Genomic DNA, 22,580 nt, shown 5'->3' with positions numbered 1-22,580 from the left:
AAGTGTGTGAGTGTAAGAAGTCCAGCAATAAATCCTGTCCAAAATGTGTTTTAGCCTTGCAGTCATTGTCTTGCGGATAGGCTCAGTACTTACTGCATCACTAGTTAGGATCATGCAGTTGCAGAAGATAAATAAATGAATGTCTATAAATGATCCTTGAAGAAAGGTTTGCTTAATTCATGTTTAATGAGAAAACGGTTGCCTGGTTGACAATTTCTATCCTAGTGCAACCCTCAAATCAGGTTTGTTAGTAGCTGGTGTGTAATGTGAGGATGATGAGGTGCACCACAGTGCATCTATCAGGGTGGTGGTTGCACAGCAAGATGAATTTCTGGAACCTGGTCTAAAATGCCCATAGAGTAAGTGGATGAGTGAATGTGTGAGAGTGTGCTTGCTGCCCTGCAATGGATCGGCACCCTGGCCATGGTGTATTCCTGCCTTGCACTCTGTGTTTTCTGCTGCAGCCTAGACCAGCATTATATATATACAGTGTATCACAAAAGTGAGTACACCCCTCACATTTCTGCAGATATTTCATTATATCTTTATATGGGACAACACTATAGACATGAAACTTGGATATAACTTAGAGTAGTCAGTGTACAACTTGTATAGCAGTGTAGATTTACTGTCTTCTGAAAATAACTCAACACACAGCCATTAATGTCTAAATAGCTGGCAACATAAGTGAGTACACCCCACAGTGAACATGTCCAAATTGTGCCCAAAGTGTCAATCTTTTGTGTGACCACCATTATTATCCAGCACTGCCTTAACCCTCCTGGGCATGGAATTCACCAGAGCTGCACAGGTTGCTACTGGAATCCTCTTCCACTCCTCCATGATGACATCACGGAGCTGGTGGATGTTAGACACCTTGAACTCCTCCACCTTCCACTTGAGGATGCGCCACAGGTGCTAAATTGGGTTTAGTCCATCACCTTTACCTTCAGCTTCCTCAGCAAGGCAGTTGTCATCTTGGAGGTTGTGATTGGGGTCGTTATGCTGTTGGAAAACTGCCATGAGGCCCAGTTTTCGAAGGGAGGGGATCATGCTCTGTTTCAGAATGTCACAGTACATGTTGGAATTCATGTTTCCCTCAACGAACTGCAGCTCCCCAGTGCCAGCAACACTCATGCAGCCCAAGACCATGATGCTACCACCACCATGCTTGACTGTAGGCAAGATACAGTTGTCTTGGTACTTCTCACCAGGGCGCCGCCACACATGCTGGAGACCATCTGAGCCAAACAAGTTTATCTTGGTCTCGTCAGACCACAGGGCATTCCAGTAATCCATGTTCTTGGACTGCTTGTCTTCAGCAAACTGTTTGCGGGCTTTCTTGTGCGTCAGCTTCCTTCTGGGATGGCGTATGGTCTGAGCACTGACAGGCTGACCTCCCACATCTTCAACCTCTGCAGCAATGCTGGCAGCACTCATGTGTCTATTTTTTAAAGCCAACCTCTGGATATGACGCCGAACACGTGGACTCAACTTCTTTGGTCGACCCTGGCGAAGCCTGTTCCGAGTGGAACCTGTCCTGGAAAACCGCTGTATGATCTTGGCCACCATGCTGTAGCTCAGTTTCAGGGTGTTAGCAATCTTCTTATAGCCCAGGCCATCTTTGTGGAGAGCAACAATTCTATTTCTCACATCCTCAGAGAGTTCTTTGCCATGAGGTGCCATGTTGAATATCCAGTGGCCAGTATGAGAGAATTGTAACCAAAGCACCAAATTTAACAGCCCTGCTCCCCATTTACACCTGGGACCTTGACACATGACACCAGGGAGGGACAACGACACATTTGGGCACAATTTGGACATGTTCACTGTGGGGTGTACTCACTTATGTTGCCAGCTATTTAGACATTAATGGCTGTGTGTTGAGTTATTTTCAGAAGACAGTAAATCTACACTGCTATACAAGCTGTACACTGACTACTCTAAGTTATATCCAAGTTTCATGTCTATAGTGTTGTCCCATGAAAAGATATAATGAAATATTTGCAGAAATGTGAGGGGTGTACTCACTTTTGTGATACACTGTATATATATATACGTATATATATATATATATATATATATATATATATATATATATAACACACCACCACCATGTCTCTGTAGTGGTCCTAAGAGAGTCCTGACCATTGAAGAACAGCATGAAAGGGGGCTAACAAAGCATGCAGAGAAACAGAAGGACTACGGTCAGTAATTGTAGAACTACAAAGTGCTTCTACATGGTAAGTGGAGCTGATAAAATGGACAATGTGTGTAGAAACAAGGAGGTGGTTTCAATGTTATGGCTGATCAGTGTATATATAAATCAATTGTATTTTGTGATTTAACACAACAGTAGTCATGCCATCAAAATGTTTGAACCTTGTAACAAATTTCCATCAATCCATTTTCTTCTATTGATTGGACAGCAGCAAGGTGGTGCAGCTGGTGGAGTGGGTGATGCACAGAAACATGGGTCCTGGGAACCTGGGTTTGAATTTGCCCCTAGGTGTGAATGGGCTAGTGAATGTTTGAGTGTGTGAAATGGACTAAACCCTTACCAGTGTGTATTCCTACCTTGCCCTAAGTGTTTCTGGATGGCAATTCAATGCGACCCTGACCTGGATTAATGAATGAATTCACACTACTTTTGTATGTCATATGATACAGACAAATGTACTCTGCGTCAGTTTATCCATTTATCATAAATTTAAAATGAATGAAACTCACCCCGATGATGACAGTGTCATCTCTGTTAAATACGGGGACAAATGTGTCTCCTCGAAGAATTTCGGACTGATTCAGGGGACGAAAGCGGCACAGCACCTTGATGTTGCATTCTGCGCCGGTCTCAGCCATTGTGCGATGTGGAAAAGTCTTGGAACTGTTTCAGCGCGAAGAATTAGCTGTTGGTCTTCGGTAGTCGTTTATAAAACTACACGGATTTTTTACTTAAAAGCTGGATTGTTGACTTTTGAATCGTGATAGTAGAAACACTCGCGCGCCGAGTGAGTTGACTGAATGACTGATGCGCAGTTTTGCACCTTGTCTTGAGCAGCGAGGTATCCAAAACCAACGAATTCGTCTGAGCACAGAAGCTTTTGCAGATCAGAACAGCAGTGAGCCAGTGCTAGACTGGTTTTAATGGTTAATAGATAATAAAGATGTAGTTCGAGTAGTTTTGCTCATTTGCTTCGTTCATGGGAAGCAGGTGTAGTGCAGCGTGATGCTGCGCGCTGGGTCCAGCTTTAGAATGGCTGGCGCTTTAATTGGTGGAGGGTGGAGTTTTGGGTTCTGATTCCATGACGATAGAGTGATGCCTCGTCGCATCAGGACCACTGATTTTAAATATTCTGATCTGGCGTAGCAAACAACATGGCATGTGACACAAATTACTAATCATTTAATTTATTTAATCATTACTCACTAATGCACCGCCTTGGTAAGGGTCAAGGTCGACCAGTGGCCACCCTGAGACACCGGTTGCAGGGAGAAATACAACATTGAATGTTACAATAGACATTCAAAGCAGCTTTACAAAATCCTGGACCAACGGATACAAAAACCCCTGTTGAGCAAGCCGAGGGCGACAGTGGCAAGGAAAAACTCCCTTAAAATTACAGGAAGAAACCTTGAGAGGAACCAGACTCAGCAGGGCCCATCCTTCTTGGGTGGTCTGGAGGATACTTTAAATGAATAAGATTTACACAAATCATACAAACACAGAATTACAATGAACGTTATAACAAAAATAAATAAATAAATAAATAAATAAATAATAATACAGTTATTATTTAGTCCAGTCTGTGATAAAGTCTGTAGTGAGTTCTTGACATTCTTGGTGCAAACACGCCAGGTTTCGTCACACCCAGCAGGAGCAGCATTGTTGGCACGGCAGTCTCCACTTCATTCCTTAACCTCGGGCAGGTAAACAGGTTTCTATCCACTGCATGGCAACTTACATTTACCGGCACCTTGGAGAAATTTTGACTGACCAATCCAGATTCTGCATGTATTAAGAGTGGGCAGAAACCAGACTGCCCAGAGAAAACCTTCTGTGACACTAGGAAAAATATCAAATTCCTTGCAGACACTGACCAAAGAAAATAATGCAGCCTCGTTATACATAGTAAAAAAGTAAAGTAATTTGTTTCGAGTAAATAAAACGTTTTTAAAACATGTAGATTCAGTAAAACCACATGCCCTAATTAGTGACACTGTTGAGTAATGAGTCTTCTTCTATGCTCGATGAGACAAGGATAAAAAACAAGGAATTTGAAAGCATTTAAAAAAAAAAAAAAAGATCCACCATTCTACTAGGTCATCTTTTGTGAACTATCCTTTTAAGTTCACAGGCAAAAAAAATGATTCTGTGCTATTCAAACCATTTCTGTGTAAACCCTCTTAAACATGAATGACACCCAAGCCCATGCAAAATAGAAGGCTTTCTCATGTGTTCCAGCAGTTTGTTATTCACATTAGACATGTTTTAATGGTTTTTGAAATATGTTTGACCAGCCTGGCACATTTTTGCCTAACTTAGTTAGATTAGTTAAATTAGTTAGCAATTAAAGTTTTTTAAATGCATGTTGACCTATGACAGCAAAAAAAACCAACAACAATAGAGTTTTAAAAGACTTAAATTTGTAAAAGTGTGGTTTGGGAATAGGAGTATGTCGTCCAGTTATTCATTCACAGAAAAGGAACAGTTACAGAAACTATTAAAAGCCCAAGACTGGAATGACATACAGTGCAGGCTAAAAGCCTGAGGCCACTAGTAAACATGCTTCTATTTGGCCGCTCAGGTGGCGCAGCGGTAAAAACACACGCTGACACCAGAGCTGGGATCTCGCATACATCGTGTCGAGTCTCAGCTCTGCCTGCCGGCTGGGCAGAAAGGGGTGGTATATTAAAAAGCCAGATAGGGACTCTCTCATAACTGATGCAATTACGACCTCTGCTGGCTGATTGATGGCACCTGCGCAGAGACGAGAAAAGAGTGCTGTCAGGGTGTGTCTCTCCGTACACAGTGCTGATCCGCACTGATCTTGTCAAAGAGTAGATGACAAAATGCATACGGCTGCTATTCACGTGTCGGAGGGGGTGTGGGTTAGCTTGTTCTCCTCAATCAGAGCGGGGATCGGCATTGCTGGAGAGGAAGCATGACGCAATCGGGCAATTGGACACGCTAAAAATGGAGAAAAAGGGGAGAAAATGCATTAAAAAAAAAATTTTAAAAAAAAACAGATGCTTGATTAAGTTCATACATTTGCAGCAACTATTGATTTAACTATGGCCATACCAAATCACAAGAAATTTTACAATTCATGTACATTTTTCAAAGATCCAATTTTTACCCAAATTGCTATGCTAATTCTATGATTTGTAATGCAAACATTGTTTTAAATTTAAGATAAATGCCAAACCGCATATTGCCTTACTAAGTAGTGTGCAAAAGTAGTGCACTTTCAATTCTGTCTTTGTTGTATTTGAGTGCTGTTTAGTATTGTTGTTTGCGAAATGAGACGCAGCCTATGCTTTTTTTTTTTACATTTTGCTTTGTTTTATAGCGTTAGCTACGTACTTACATGTGTAATTCTGTAAGCCTACAGATAAAATGTGATGTTCTTAAACACACAAGTCATTAAATTCAAAATAAATGCTAAACAGAAGCATTTTAGAAGTCGTCTTTGGTCCCACTGTTCATATCTCTCACTGGTGTATGAAAACAATTGAGGGTAGCTGTATAGAGACAGCTCTCTCAATGTAAAGTCTAGGAGACTCCATTATCCTCTTACGGATGATTAATAAAGTAGTTAATGGCTGAATTTGCTAAAAACTTCGACATTAACCATGACGTGCACAGCATGCTGCTCAGAGGAACCAGATTTAATTCCCTCATGTAGTGGAGTGAGGCTGTATTAGGATTCAACCCGTGGTGGAGTAAAGCTCTGTATTTAAAATTCAACCCGTGTACTGCGGTGCAATTGTAAGTCTCGCGAGATTTGAAGCTGAGTTCAGGCCTGACGTTGGAGCTGTTGTCAGCAGCTCGCAAGTCATCGAGGCTGTTCGCGTTGGGTTTCTTTTATTCTCCTTTTCTTTCTGGAAATTTATGAAAATATCAGCTGTTCATTAGAGATTTTGTTTTTTCAAAATTGTGCCGATGGCCGACCCAAAGTACGCCACACTGCCGGGCATCGTAAGTGTCTAAATTCATGCTAGCTAGCTAAGAGAAAGGGTGCGTCTCAAACCGCATATTGCTTTACTAAGTAGTGTGCAAATGTAGTGCACTTTCAATTCTGTCTTTGTTGTATTTAGGTGCTGTTTAGTATTGTTGTTTGCGAATTGAGACGCAGCCTGTGCTTTTTTACAATTTGCTCTGTTTTATAGTGTTAGCTATACACTTAGATGTGTAATTCTGTAAGCCTACAGATAAAATGTGATGTTACGAGTTATTGTTGTTAGAGGTTATGGATAGTTTACAGACGCTGACTGACTAATAAGTGATAATAGCAAATACATTTAATAGCAAGTAAATGAATGGTGGTTAGCACTAGCCTGGTGCACACCGTCCAAAGACTGTTGTTATTGTTAGTAGCTGATAAATACAGACATAAGTGCCTACTTGCATTATTGTTTGCTTATATTGTGTTTCATTTTGTTTCTTAGATGTGTAGTACGTGCCGTGCTATTACTTTTAAAGGTTTTGTTGCAGCAGGTTAAATAGTGCATTTGTTTAGATCCGCCAGTTTGCAAAAAAAAAAAAAAAAAAAAGGATAAATAAAAGTTAAACGAAGCCCTTTATACCCGATTTATCACAGATTTAGTACAGTGTTAATGTGGTTCCAGCAGTGTCATCCTGGTCTCATCTTAAGTAGCATCGCCTATGTTCAGGGCGTCGCCTCCGCCGTCAACACACTCGGCTTCAAATGTGGGCTTCATAATGAAAATTTCGGGTGATCGCATTTATATCAGGCAGCACTTTTCCACCGATAGGTTAATCTTAAAGGCTTTACATAACATGATGTATAAACGGAATAATAGAATGATCGTCATCAAGCGCTATATAAATAAAATGTATTATTATTATTATTATCTGTCCACAGGCCTCCAATGAGCCGGACGTGTATGAGACCAGCGACTTGCCCGAGGACGACCAGGCGCAGTTCGAGTCGGTGAGTTTGTCGGCAAAAGAACTGCAGACACAGACATTTGTGGGGCTGCACATATTATGGTGCTTGTTATACGTTATGGTTATACTGCCATTTGTATTATTAAGATTAGTAGGGTGGACTGTAGGGTGCAAGTGAGTACTGTATCTTTTGTGGTACTTATTCCTACATCCTTATTTCACATATCTAGTCTGTTGTGTTTGCCTCATGTCTGGTGCTTTTAGGCAGGTGTGATAACTGGGCTCGGGTATAAACCAAAACAACCTTCCAGAGAGCACGTGTAAAAGCTTGTCTTGGGTGTCAATTTTCAAGCCAATCCCAGTCTGGTCTGATTGCTGAAAGATCACAATTCATTACCCAGTAAGATGATTTAATGAAATAGAATTTTTGCTTAGTATTCAGGTTATTTAGTGCATGTGTACCAGTTATGGATTTTCATTTTACAATTGTGTAATTGTAAAGGAAATGTTTGGCTGCTGTGTGTATCTATGCTATTGATGATGTGCTATTGGACATGCAACTTAGTGTTGTAGTACACAGTTTAGAACACAGCACATTAAATGGCACACATGGCGAATGGCAGTATGAATAGATTACAAGCTCCCAAATACATATAATATAAATAAAAATACATATAGGTTGACTTCATAACTTTAACAGATGTAAGTAATAACAAAACATGATTGTTAAAGATGTGACACCACCTGATCACTGCTTGAAAGTGAACTAAGAGCTTAACTAATGACAAAGAGGCTATAAAGGAAATTATACAATTACTAAACTAATTTACACTCAAACAGTTGCCAGTGTCGGACTACTTCAGTGCAGTATTTCATTTATTAGATATTTTGGACCATAAAAAAATATATAGGTACATTTCTAGTCAAGTCTTTTTTTGCACATGGCCCTCAGATAGTATCTTTGTTTTTCGGGACTAATCTGTGCAGTTTGAAATAAAATTTTTGTTTGTGTGTTTATTAGGATTTTAACGTAATGTTTTACACTTTTGGTTACATTCATGACAGGAACGGTAGTTACTCATTACACAAGATTCATCAGTTCACAAGGTCATATCGAACACAGTCATGGACAATTTAGTGTCCCCAATTCACCTCACTTGCATGTCTTTGGACTGTGGGAGGAAACCAGAGCACCCGGAGTAAACCCACGCAGACATGGGGAGAACATGCAAACTCCACACAGAAAGGACCCGGACCGCCCCACCTGGGGATCAAACCCAGGACCTTCTTGCTGTGAGGCGACAGTGCTACCCACTTAGCCACCGTGCCGCCCATTTGAAATCAAATGATACCATCTGTAAAGCACTTACAAATTTTTTGTATGTATTATGATCTTAGCAAGAAGTTCAATTGTACAAACATAGCTCTGGAACATTTACAGTATAAAAGCATGTTATTTGCTCAATTTGGTTTTCAAGGTTAAACTAATAAATTAATACTGTTAGTGTGAGGTTAAATAAATACCTGGTAAAATAAAATGCAACCACTAATACACAATTTTTTTAAATTTATGTCCAGCATTTGCTTCAAACACAGAGTCTAATATTAAAAACAAATTGCAGTTATTGGAACTTAGATTGGACAATAACCTGCTCTTTCAAATGATTTTAGCCTGTTTATTTTATATACGTGTACAAGCCTGAGTGCAATTGCTACTTTCTCACCTGCATAAATGAAACAAAACAATGAGGTAAACACACTGTGTTTTATTCAGACTGATGATATTGCGCAGGTGTAAACAGACCCTTACTTTAATTTGGACCAGTCAGACAGACTTCAGACTAAAAGGTCTGAAATGGCCTTTTGTGTGATGTTAACGTCCTGCCTTCTCTCTTAAAATCAGTCTTGCTGTGTGTTAATATATTATATCCCTTATATAGCACTTACAATATGTACTGGTATAGGCTAGACCTAACAGTTGATCAGTATTTTGCAGTTCAGTCTTGTTTAATTTAGGATGTACTAACAACAGACACACTTAACATAATAGTGCCTTCCCTTCTCCGCCATAACTAACCTTCCTGTTATGATCCATCATGGATGCTAGTTTGTGCAAGTAAGAGACTTTCCTCACACACTCACTGCATGGGTTGAAGTTTTATTCCCTGTCTTTTGGTTCTAATCAAAGGTAGTTATAGCCAAGACCTTCAGGGCAGTCTTATGCTTTTCTCTAATTTAAAATATTAATTAATTTATTAGAAATACTTTCTATTTGTTAGTTAAAGTCAACTAAAGGACATTTAACAGTGTATGTTTGTGTGTGTCTCTTACCAACTGCTATATCTCTAATGTAAGCGCCATATGTGTGTAACATCTGTTTCTTCTCTGATCTAAAAGGGAATATGCTTTAGCCCTTTCATCATTCTCTTTCAGGCCCACAGACAGTTACCCTTTGGTTACACCGGCAGTAAGATTTCTTTGCATCATGTCCCTTAAAATACTGTTTGCTGATCACATGTGATCACTTCTGACTCAAATGTACTTTTTGAAAGTTGATTTAACAAAACACAGAAGAAGTGCCTTTCACTTACCTTTTTTATACTGAATTGTATTTGTTCATCCTTACTTGGTCATTTCAAAATGTATACCCGTCAGAAGACTGTCCAGACTAAACCTTCAAATCTTCAAATTCAATCTGCAAATTCAAAAACAGCATGAAGATTACAGTCCATACCTTTATCATGTTATCACACTTGTGATCATTACAGTTTGAAACACATTTTTATTGTATATATAAATATTAGGGCTGTCAAACGATTAAAAATTTTAATCGCGATTAATCTCAGAATTTCATATAGTTAATCGCGATTAATTGCATTAAAAAAAATCTGTGTAAATGTTATAGAAAACAAGGATTTTTATGTGAAATGTTACAATTAAAATGGTGAACACATTTTATGCTAAATGTACTGATGTTAAAAACTGCTGGGACAAGAGAAAACTGTAAGGGAGTTTTATTCACTCACATACTAGGCAGTAAATGTCAGATTGTAGGTTAGAATTTCTCCATCAGCAAACATTGTAGATCAGCGGTGCTTTAGGTGGGATAAGGCGTAGTTATTGTAACAGACTTTTCTGTGGTTGTATTGTGACAATGGTTTGATGGCCGTTTCTACACGAAGTGAGTGTGTTTTGACCCTTTGGGGCTTCCATAGTGCATGGACTAACGTGCTTGACTCAGCTTTCCGGTATTTGGTACCTTAACAGAATAAGTTAATAAAAGTGTTCTGCTCCCGACAACTTGTGAATATAGCGTGTATTTATTTCTTTATAAGTGCATCACTACAACGCTCGGTTACATTATGTTAACAAACCGCAAATGAAAAACGGTGGCAAGTCCGACATTAAAACGTTTGTTTTAACATAATGTTAACATAATGTAACCGAGCGTTGTAGTTCTACCAGTCAAGTCTCAACATTAACTAGAATTTGCGTTAACGGCACTATTATTTTTAATCGCGTTAAATTGAAATCGCGTTAATGCGTTATTATCGCGTTAACTTCGACAGCCCTAATAAATATATTTAAAACAGTAACGGCTTTTTCTCTGTTTGATCAGCTTTGCTGCATCTCTGACTGCCCACTTTACATAGCTAACGGTTGTTAATACTGTACATCGCCAGCTCGTTTTTTAAATAGCTTGTCTTTGTTGCTTTCCATTGCTGCCAGTGTCAAAGCAGGGTTTACAACTGTAGTCTGACATCTGCTTTGATAAAACCTTTATTTATCAAACATATGACTCCTGTTTTCCTGCTGTAACTCAGTCCACCCATTAGGTTGTTGTTTTCTGATACTTTTGTATGGGTTGTTGTTGGAGCTTTGCAAACATGGCATTTATTTACTCATTCCTTATCAATTACTTACATGATGTTATTTTAAACACAGCTTTGCTGAGCTCTGTAAAGTGAGTGGAGTTGTTACCTATTGGCTCTGTGGGGTAGGGAGAGGCAAAAAGTCAATTATTGGACAACAATCAATTATGGGTGATACTTGCAATTGCAAGGGATGGACATGTATAATTTTTTAATCACTGATTGATCACAGCATATATAAAAAACTTTTTTTTACAACTTGCAAGACATTTAAATGTTAGATTGAACATCCTGTGTGATGCAGCGTTAAATTGTGCTTGCCCACTACCACTGGCGTCCAGGGTTTGCTATGAGCCGGTCGGGTGATGGATTAGTGTTAAAACATGAAAATAAAATTTCAAAAAGTTAAAATGTAAGTTAAATAATTAATAATTTTTTTTGTGTGAAGTGCTCAAGCTATTAAAATGACAAAAATGCACATCCCTGCTTGCAACAACGACCCTTTTTGTCTCTGCCATCATTTCTTGTTGTGCATGTCATGTGATACACACATTAATGTCTCTCTTTTCCTCTGTTCTTTGTATCTTGCTCTTCCTCTTCCCCCCCCCCTCTCTAACTTTCTTTGGGAACCCAAGGAGCTGGTAAGAGCTTACGAGCTTGTGACTCCCCCAACATACACTCGTCCTTATCTAATCCAAATCACGCTGTCTGCTTTGAATAAACCATGTGCAAGTGTTAATTGCATATCTGCTTGCTATGAGTGTTCATACCCACATTTCAAATCCTCATCTTGTGATTTCAGTGCCTATACCTTGCAATTAATTCCTTGCAATAATTGAGATAAAACCAATATAACATCTGTTCAGTCACTGACATCTAGTAGCGCACCTGCGTGTCTTAGCCGTCTTTTGTTTGTGTGTGTGGTTTGTTCTAATTGTTCTTAATGGGTGTAGAAAACTGGACTGAAATGCAACAAATTGAATTTTAGGTAGCACTTTGCTAAATTCAATTTAACAGTAGGATTATATTCTTATATGTTTATACTATATAATCATAAAACCAGAACCCAGTTTTCTACCTTGCCTGCATCTATTTTACATAGTTTGTATGTGATTAAATGATTAAGTTTGAAGTTTAAAAATACTGCTCGGTGATCATGTGAGCTTAGATTATAGTCTTAGATTATGAAAAACAGCTCTAAGACTAGCCATACAATGTTCACCCTTCACTATCACTGTATTCTATTGTTTGTTTGTTTTACTGGAACACAATTACTAAAATTAATTACTAAATTGTGTCTCTCTCAGTTCCATCCTAAAAATCACTGCATGCTCAACATTTTTTTTTAACTTGTGATGTATCTTTTGAATTTTAACATCTGAAATTAAAATGCAATCAAGTTATTTAAAATTCAAAAAGTATTACCGGTTGTAGAACACTTAGCATGCAAGCTTTAGTGCTTTTTAACATTCACACCCTATTTTACACATCCCAAGTGTAAAAAGGATTCTATACATTTCCATAACTGATGTTTTACTCACTCCTCCAACAGGAAGAACTGTGCAGTGACAGCGTGGAGCGCATTGTGGTCAACCCCAATGCGGCCTATGATAAGTTCAAAGACAAGCGAGTCAGCACTAAGGGCCTTGGTGAGTACAGTGGCTACTTTATGTTTACATGTGGTTTGTGATGTGTTAATAGAAGTGTTTCTGATGTGCATGTTATTATTCTGTTTGTACTATCCACAGACTTCTCAGATCGCATCAGCAAGACTCGCAGAGTGGGTTATGAGTCAGGAGAATTTGAGATTGTGAGTTCCTCTTCAGTATCATTATAAGCACTTATTTGATCATCAGTAGGCCTCAGAAGTTGTTAGACTTTTTTGTTTTATCATCTATGTTTTTCTCACTCTGTAGCTGGGAGAGGGGTGTGGGGTAAAGGAGACTCCACAGCAGAAGTACCAACGGCTTGTTAATGAGATTCAGGAGCTGACGGAGGAGGTGGAACGTGTTCAGGTGTGCATGTTTGTTATTCATCCCTGTATTAATATAGAATAGTTTAAGTTATTGTTTTGACTTTGTAACAACCAGTGTGAAATAGATTTATCAGTTATTTAAGCATCTTTTGTAACTATTGGGGGTGCATGGGGCGCTACTTGAGGGAGGCAATGGTCCGGCATAAAAATCACCTATTCGCGTCAGCACAGATGACAAGTGGCTGTCGATGTTTCCATGCCAGTAGTGTTGATGAAACTAAGGTCTTGTTTACGCTTGTCAGTTACCAGACCAAGGATTCTTGCAATTATATAAAATGCCTGTGCATGTTTTGTTTTAATTCATTTGCCAAGATAATGTTCATGTATCTGCCAAGTAGGCTAGATGAACAACTGCACTGCATGCAAAAGCTTTAATACTGTTCCTCAGGAGACTTTTGCAGGCTTATTTGCTACAGATACAATTTTTGAGGTCAGTGGAGTGGGTAGAGCCATTATAAGATAAATTCACCATCGGTAAGATACCAGCTAAAAGCTAGTAAAAGCTGTAACCTTGAAACAGTAGAACATTCGAGTAGATTTAAGATTCACATTCTCATTAACAATGTTGATCGTCTGTTTGTGTGAGAATTGTGTTTGGGGGCATTAACAGCCCGTATCACCAGGTAAGACTGCTTGCATCACAGAGTGCATCTGTGTGTCTTGTATTTGTTGGTTACAATACAAAGCAGTCCATGATGCTGATTTTTGTAAGATGTCTGCCTATACCTTTATATACTGTACTGAAAACATAACCTTATATTAATAGCCATAATGTTGGAATTAGATGTCAGACATGTTCAGGTGTCATATAGTGAACACTGCCATGGCTACTTCCCCTACAACATTAAGCACATGTTAGAAGCTCGGTTGTCCGTCTTATTTTGCTTTAAAATCTCACATAAAGTGTTAATTGTAAAGACTTACTTGAACGTACATGTGCTGCTATATTTGTAATTTTAAATTAGAGTGACACTCTTTGATATATGTTTCGTCTAACTTTTGCAAAGTTAAAAGCAGTAATTTGTTGCTCCCACCACCTCTGTGGGTGCTCTAAGAAGTGGTGACGTCTTCAAGATTATAGTTAAGTTTACTGATTTCCTTTCAGACAAGTGCAAAAGAGAGCAGTGCAGAGGAGCGCTTGACGCCAGTGGTTCTTGCTCAACAGGCAGCGCAGCTCAAACAGCAGCTGGTCTCAGCCCACCTGGACTCATTGTTGGGCCCAAATGCCCACATTAACCTGGCTGACCCAGATGGAGCTCTTGCCAAGTAAGGAATTGGGAGTTGGGTAAATAATGAGAATAAATCTGAAGAAACAGTACTATCATACAAGATAGACTCTTATTTTAGCCACTGTTTGCTTTTACAGTGATCTGGCAACACTGGGCTTTTCACAATGTTAACAGTTCAGAGTGTTTAGACAGAATGGAGAATAACATGCAGTTAAATAAAAGCTAGATCTCAGTAAGGTTTGATTAATGAAAAGTAGTTTGTTTTTTTACCATATTGTTTTGTGTGGCCGCTTGGGTAATGCAACGATTAAAACGCTGGTCTACCACTAATGAGACCTGGGTTCAAATCTCAGTGGTGCTGTCAGCCGGTCAGGCATCTACACAGACATTATTCGCAATAAAAATGAAATGAAAATGAAAAATTGTTTTGTGTGTTAGGCGATTAATGACTCAACTTGAGGTGGCACGAGGCATGCGTATTACTTCAGGAGCAGATGGAAAGGCAACAGGACCCAAAGGCCCAGACGGAGTTGTGCTTTATGAACTTCACAGCCGCCCTGAGCAACAGAAATTTACTGAATCTGCCAAGGTACGATATCCTATTACCTCATTTAAGACCTTCTGTTGAAGACAAAACCCCAATAATCATTAATCTTTACCACCCATCTTTTGTAAATAGATAGCAGAGCTGGAAAAAAGGTTGGCGGAGCTGGAGACTGCTGTCGGCTCAGGATCTGATAAGCAGGTACATTATCTTACCTTGTCTCAAAATTATCAGTTATCTACAGTCAGCTCAAGCTCACATTAGGAACAAGAGAGATGCACATTGTAGCTATAGATAGCTGATATAATCACGTTAGGAGCGTCTTGAAGTCACCTGCCTTTCAGACTAGTACTCCGTTTCCACATTGTAATATAATGCACGCAAGTTCACGGTTGGCACACGAAGGGGGGCGCATGTCCAAAAAGGTTGAAAACCCCTGCACTAACTCACAGCCTCACACTGAAGGGACACTTCATCTACTTTTTAAAAGGAAGGGAGCCAACCGAAGTCTGTGAGGAAAAAAAATAGTAGAAAATGTATTCCAATGCCAGAGCTTTAATGTTATTATTCACCAGTGAGCTGGAGAAAAAAGATGGAGAAACATAAGCTATTGAAATATTGGTATTTGTTTGACATCCACTTGCCTTGCAGCAGCATCAACAGCATAGTATTTCCATTCATTTTTCAGTTTGACTGTTAATGCCCATTGTATTGAAGATTGCTAACATAAGGCCTTACAACATAAACCCAACTATAGACGAAAAAATACTTAACATCAGCAAATGTTTTAAACTGCTGTCTTGTTAACAATAATCATACTGCATACATTTTCGTTAAAACATTGTGTTTGGGAGGTACAGTAAAGCTACATTTGTATCTTATTATTACAGACCCAGGTTTCCCTATGTAGCACAGAAGTTTCTGTTCACAATAGTCAGTCAACAGAAATATTGAGAGGAATCTGTTCTGCATATGCTGAGATCCGGGTTCGAATATGAGCGGTGCTAACGGCAAATGTGATTGGCTGTGTCTGACTAGGAGGGGGTGTAGCCAAAGCCCTGTGATGGATTGGTGCTCTGTCTATGGTATTCCTGCTCTGCACCCAGTGTTTACCAGTTGCACAACCCCCCCATCTGATTATGGAGAGCCAGATGACCACTTGCCCCCTCTAATATCACCTGCCAGTGTACACAAAGCCAGGCTAAGCTCCATATGATTACCCCTTCCACATGCACACAGGCACCTGAAACAGTATTTGGAGATCTAATATTGCAGATAAACTTATATAGACCTTGTTTAACCTTCCCTCCCTCAGACATGGCATATTGTGTTTGTGTGGATGCCCAGCCAGGTCACTGGCTTTACTGATTCCAATTCAAAAGTTTGAACATTCGACAATGTTGTGCTAGCGCAACGGTGCCTTTTGACCAAAAAAAGTTCTCATTAACAAACTAGTTTGCTCTTGAAGGGCGGCTCAAATATTCCTGCACGTTCCTAATTCAGTATGTATATAAGAAAGGTAATTAAATGGATTAGTTGCATTTATCAAAAGTGACGTACATGTTCAGTTAACATCTAGTGTTTGCCCAGTTTTGCTCACGACCATTACCCAAAGTGACCTTTATGCTGCTCAGGGGAGTGCTAAACTAGGATCATAATTGCCACACTTTAAGTAGCAATCTTGTTTTTGGCTGTGTGTGTACTGCAGGGTCCTCTCAGTGCAGGACTTCAGGGAGCCAGTTTAATGGTGAGTTCTCTGTCTTCTACAGAAACCGTTTTAGAAAGCCAGTTACCTAAAACCTTATTTACCTCGTCTCTCTGTTTCTTACATTGATATTTTTGTCTTAATGTAGGATACTATGGAGCTTCTGCAGGCTCGAGTCAGTGCACTGGATGCTGCCACTCTGGACCAGGTTGAAGCCAGACTGCAGGTAACAGGTCACTTTACTGTGTCATTCTTTAAAGAGCCTTACTTCAACCATGTAGCACTGCCAATAGGGAATAATAATAATGAAGACTACATCATCATTACTTGTTTTAAATGTCTAGTAGAAAATTAAATTTATGCTACATTTATATCGTTTTTTTTTTCCAATCTGTTTCAGAGCGTTTTGGGAAAGATGAATGAAATAGCAAAGCACAAGGCAGCAATTGAAGATGCTGAAACACAAACCAAGGTTGGTTTCCGTTCAGTCATACTGTGCATTTCATTTTTTTTTTATAAATATGTAAAGCATATGTAAAAGCTGTAACCTATAAGTACACCTTTAGTGTTGTATCTAGAGCACACTTTAGATTCCAAGCGTTCTAATCCCAGAGTATTTTATAAATATGTTGATACAAGGGATGAGTGCAGTCTTGACCATAAATATACACATTAAAACATAGCTACATGCTGTAAATAAATTGCTGTCAGCAAGCATACTGTACACTTAATCCTCAAACAATACACACACGGAGAAAATAGCAAGACACATTCCATTTTTTTAGGGGAAATCCCCCTTTTTCCCCTTAATTTAGTCTTACCCAGTTACCCTGTTGTATCTTTTCCCTGCTACTGCAAACCCTGACTAAGAAGGGCTGTACGCAACACACGTCCCCTCCAACGCCACAAGTGCTAACCACTTCTTTTCACCTGCCTCTGTGCAGGCGCCATCAACCAGTCAGCAGAGAACTATCAGGAATGCCTTCGGCTCTCCCACCCTCAGATATAGGCAATCATGTCTGTGTAGGCGCCTGGCCAGCCGATAGCAGAGCTGAGATTCAAACTTGAGGGCTCAAAACTCAGCAGTGGTTTTACCACTGCACCACCCAGTTGCCCGAGAAGCATCTGAATAAATTTAATTCCATTGGATTTACTGCTGCTAAAGTAACTGATACTTTGTCTTAATAGTTTGTATGTGTTGTGTAGCATGCAGTTTAATGAACATTCCATTTGAATTAATGTTAAGTAAAATAAAGCAATAAGCCACGAGAGGCCGTGCGTTACTGTGATTTTAGCACGGGGATGACGTTTTTGGCACGACGCGAAGCGGAGTGCCTAAAACTTCTTTCCCCGTGCTAAAATCATAACAGTAATGCACGGTCTCGAGTGGCTTATTGCTTTTATAAAACGGCGGTCAACATAAAATATAATAAATACAACAATGTTTAATCATAAATGTATTTATTGTGTATAAACTTACAATAAAGCATTCTTCCGTGACGCAAAATAGTTCGATTAACAGTGTTGCTAGGCAACGTGAGGGCGAAAATAACATTAACTTTCTCTATTCAGTGGCGTATTAATATGGAATGATGTGAGGTGGTCATAGGTGTGCGTTTATCGGGGATTTTACAACGGCTTCGAACGTGGCTCAGCCAATCAGATTTTAGGACCGGAACTATCCGTTTTATAAATTATGTTTTTGAATGGCATGTTATTGTTTTGCTGTTAATGCAATCAGTTTTGCTGTTCCTTACTTAGGTGGTACAACTGTATGATATGGTGCAAAAATGGGATGCCATGGCCACCTCCCTTCCTCAAGTGGTCCAGAGACTGATAGCTGTTAAAGAGCTGCACGAGCAAGGTAACTTTTTATTCCTGTCTATTTTTCCTGCTATATCATTACAGTAAACCTTTGTAAAGTTTCATGCAGTCCTGTTTCTTTTTTTACTCAGCGTTGGGTTTGTGACAAAAAACATCTTTATGGTTATAGCAGCTTGTGTGTGTTTTTCTTAGCCATGCAGTTTGGGCAGCTTCTGGCTCATCTGGACACCACTCAGCAGATGATAAACAATGCACTAAAGGACAACAGCACACTGCTTACACAGGTTTGTTTTAGTTTAGTTCCTTTACAATTATTGCCCAGTTTCTCACTCTACAAATTACACAATACATGAATGAAGCATCAGACATGGCACCTGACCCAATCTGGCATGATATTCTGTTCCTTAAACAAATGTTTAAATTAGTATATCAGATCCTCCACTAAGCATAATTTATTTTATTGGCCATTTATGTCAACAGTACAACTGTTTTCAAATGTAACAATATTGAAAGGCATTTTTTACACACCATCTTTAAAACAACGCATTTGGTTTAATGATAAATAGAACTGACGTTTTTAATAGGGTGAGTACAAATTTAGTTTGAATTTTAAAAGCCTCTATTTTAGCTGCTCCCAATTTTACTGGTTGTCACAGTGGGTCAATCTGGTCTGCATATCTACCTGGTTTGGCATAGTTTCATTTTGTCAGGTTTGTGGTGGAACCAGTTTCACCTTAACTCACTGGGTGGAATGCATTTACACACACTGGTCAGCCCCTCACCCCACCCCAAAAAACACCAGACATAGCCAGTCATGTCTGTGTAGATGCCTGACTGGGCAGTGGGACAGCTGAGATATAAACCGGGTCATAGCGGTGGTGGACTAGCATAATCCACCACTGCACCACCCAGGTGCACATCTGTATTTACATTATGAGTGCTGGTTCTGCTCAGTGTTGGTCTTTCCAAATGTTCAGTAAGTGTGAACTCCATCCACAATTACTAATACTCTTACAAGCTTCAGATGTTTAAATGTTTGTGCTATTAGAACAGCTGTATCTCACTGTATATGGTAGTAGACTGTTGATCAAAAGGTTACCAACTACCACCAAGTAGTGACCGCTGGTCCCCTGAGCAAGGCCCTTAACCCTCAGTTGCTTGTGTTGTATTCAGTCAAAATTGCAAGTCATTTTGGTCAAGAGTTTTTACTAAAATACCATAAATGAAAATGTCATTGTCATATTAAGGTTGCATTGTTAGCTACCTCTGGTTTTGGACTTTAAAAAGTCTGCATTTGTCTTAGTAATGTTAGCATATTAAGGTTTTGGTATAGGGCAGGGGTATCAAGCTCATTTTCACCAAGGGCCACGTCTGCATTATGGTAGCCCTCAAAGGGCCGATTGTAAGCATATCCTGCTGTGATTGTGTCTGCCTTTTAAGTCTTGGACAATTTGTTATTTTTCTTGAAGGCCAAATTTATACTGTATATTTATAATGTATATCTATATTTATATTGTACTTCTTTACCACAGACACGGCCTCATAACACAAGAGACGTACCGGTTTTTCTTCTTAAAGCACAAACTTGTATTCACTTTCCCATCTTTTATTGAACTACCTTCCTTCTGCTTCAATTTTCTCTTGTACATTTTGGGATTATTTGTAAATATTTCTCAACATCACTTGTTGGAGAACCGCCTCAGTTAAACGCTGATGTGGAAACACTGCCATCTAGTGGCGGGATGCGGTCACTTTGCGGGTCACAAAATTGACATGCATTGTGGGTGATCTCTTTATGCATGTTCAATAATCCAGGTACACAAATCCAAAGTTGAATCTTTTCATCTGGACACAGATCATCTTGTGTACAGATGAACTGATTTAACTTTGTGGATTGTGGGAGATGCAGTTTATGTACGATTTTACAGTGCATTTTAAAACAATCGTACGTCTTTTAAGCACTTCCAGCCCGCAGGCCTAAAGTTTGATACATGTGGTACAGGGTGTCCACATACTTTTGGTCAGACAGTGTACACTGACAGAAGGGCACATTGGAACCGACTGTCACTCTTTTCTTTATTTGACATGTTTAGGTGCAGCAGACCATGAAGGAGAATCTGGTTTCAGTGGAGGAGAACTTTGCTGCACTGGATCAGAGGATGAAGAAACTCTCCAAATAAAAGATTTTTTCCTTATAAAGACGACATGGAAAAGTTTCATTTCATACATTTTAAATATTGCGCTTCAACTTTCTTTTAATCCTTTTCTTCAACTACACTAAATAGTGGAAATAAAGTTGGAAACTAAAGGTGTAGTTGAAGATTCGAGACCAAAAGTCCCCGAACACTACAAGTAGCTATTTTTGTTCGTCTGTGTAGAGTTAGCATTTATGCTACATGAACTTAACCACTTACCTGAATATTCCACGCCAACTGCTGACGAAGTTTTAAAAGAATCAATTTCACGTTTAAAACTGAGTTCTCCAGCCATTTTGAACCAAATACGAACGATATGAACATGTTCGTTTTATGCAGTAATACAATTTTTCGGGTAAAACGCTTCTGTGTTGGTTCACTTTCTGTGAACAGTAGTCAGACATGAATAAATAAAACGCACACAGAAAAGCCACTGCCGCCTGCTAACCGCGTCAATACTGTATTTATACACCTTACCTTACCAGTGCTGTTATTGTGTTATGACCGAAGTGACTCCATTTCTTTTGCTTTTGTCATATGCATATGAAACGATTTACAATAGTCCTTCTCAAGTTGAGAGAATAAATTTAACGAGCTTTGAAAAGCGTTGTTGCGTTGTATTTTTCACTCTTACATACACACACTCAAACGAACGCGATATTAACCTGGTAAACATTTTAATTTGTTAAATAAAAGTCAACTTCCATACAAAAGAAATGCTACTGCTGACAATTTCAAAGTATTCTCTTTACAAATCCAACGTAAATATGGAAAAGGAAAAGGGTTTTTTCTGAGGAAGAAATACTTTACAAATTGATCATTTTTCCTACAAAAGTGTACAAAATAAAATACTAAAGCTGTACATATTTACATTAAAATTCATTAGTAAAATTGCATAATTATCCTCATTATTACTTTAAAACCATTATTTAAATATTCTTGTGCCTATGTTGATGAAGTGGCAGTTGGTTTCAGACCTGGGGAAGTTAACAGCTGTGATCATACACACAAACCTGCCACTGCTCACAGTATCTGATTAACCCCACACATACAGTACATATGCTGACACACAACCCTGTGTGTGAGGAACAGAGTTCTACTCATGAGGTTTTGAACATTATTGAATGAGCTAAGACACAGTTAAACCAGTTGAAAACTGATTCAGTCAAACATTTCAACTCCAGCATGTAGAGAGAGAGAGAGAGAGAGAGAGAGAGAGAGAGAGAGAGAGAGAGAGAGAGAGAACACGTAATAACAATGATCAGCCGATAGAGGGAGTCAGAAGCCCAGAAACAGCAAACGACATCAACCGTCTTTCTTATCATAGTGCAGGAACAAAGTCTCCAAACCTGAAGGGATTAGCCCGTCATTAAGTCTTACATAAATTAAACTATACGTGGTCATATTTATTACACTGAATGTATGTCCATTAGTTTAGAACAGGTTATATGAAAAAAATCAGCACTGTTTAATCTGAGTGAAAGCTTTAGTGATTTTTTTTTTTACCAGAAAATACATCTCACTCGTCGGACAGTAACAGTGGTCGAATCACTTAAATCTGATCTAAAACTAAATCCTTTCTATTTTGTGCCCAACATAATATTTTGTGTTTGCTTGTCTGTACAACTCATCTATCTGAGATGCACCATACGCATTTAAAACCAAATGTATTAAATTAAACCTTTCTGATCACATTCCATGTTTTGCTGCATTTAAGTAATTGGCTTACTGCTCATTTCACAGCACATTTTTAGCATGTTAAATGTGATCATTCAACCAAACAGAAGTATACAGTACTAATATGTTAGTTTATTCCCTGTATAGAATGATAATTTACCTTAACACAGTATGGTATTCGAATGGGGTGTCCTTAGTGGTTAAAACTATAGCTGTTAACAACTGTGGAGAACAGCGTATGTATAATCAGCTGTAGAGCTTGTAACAAACTTCAACAAGTACAGTAATCCAAATTCTATTACTGGATTTTGTGCTTCATACTAATACAGTAAGAGACAATTTACAGCTTCTGATATCAGTCACTCAG

At 39.0% G+C, this 22,580-nt stretch overlaps 2 protein-coding genes across 2 annotated transcripts in view; one reads left to right on the top strand and one right to left on the bottom strand.

Annotated features, from left to right (window-relative positions):
* kif5ab (kinesin family member 5A, b) overlaps positions 1-2,913 on the bottom strand; it is a 65,657-nt gene extending 62,744 nt beyond the window's left edge. Inside the window, exon 1 of the mRNA XM_062997469.1 lies at positions 2,731-2,913. Coding sequence (XP_062853539.1) covers positions 2,731-2,859 — 129 coding nt within the window. The 5' untranslated portion in view covers positions 2,860-2,913. The remainder of the gene's footprint in view (positions 1-2,730) is intronic.
* Positions 2,914-6,018: 3,105 nt separating this feature from the next.
* Positions 6,019-21,140, top strand: dctn2 (dynactin 2 (p50)). The gene is made up of 14 exons (XM_062997468.1): positions 6,019-6,199; positions 7,107-7,175; positions 12,557-12,653; positions 12,753-12,814; positions 12,921-13,019; positions 14,145-14,305; positions 14,707-14,857; positions 14,948-15,013; positions 16,521-16,559; positions 16,666-16,743; positions 16,918-16,989; positions 18,279-18,381; positions 18,534-18,625; positions 20,435-21,140. The coding sequence occupies exons 1-14, from the start codon at positions 6,164-6,166 to the stop codon at positions 20,519-20,521; spliced, it is 1,212 nt and encodes a 403-aa protein (XP_062853538.1). The 5' UTR covers positions 6,019-6,163; the 3' UTR covers positions 20,522-21,140.
* Positions 21,141-22,580: the final 1,440 nt, after the last annotated feature.

This window comes from Trichomycterus rosablanca, chromosome 6, assembly GCF_030014385.1.
Source record: "Trichomycterus rosablanca isolate fTriRos1 chromosome 6, fTriRos1.hap1, whole genome shotgun sequence".
Classification (NCBI taxonomy): Eukaryota; Metazoa; Chordata; class Actinopteri; order Siluriformes; family Trichomycteridae; genus Trichomycterus; species Trichomycterus rosablanca.
The sequence above is the reverse complement of the archived record's forward strand: the minus strand, read 5'-3'. Positions and strand labels throughout refer to the sequence as shown.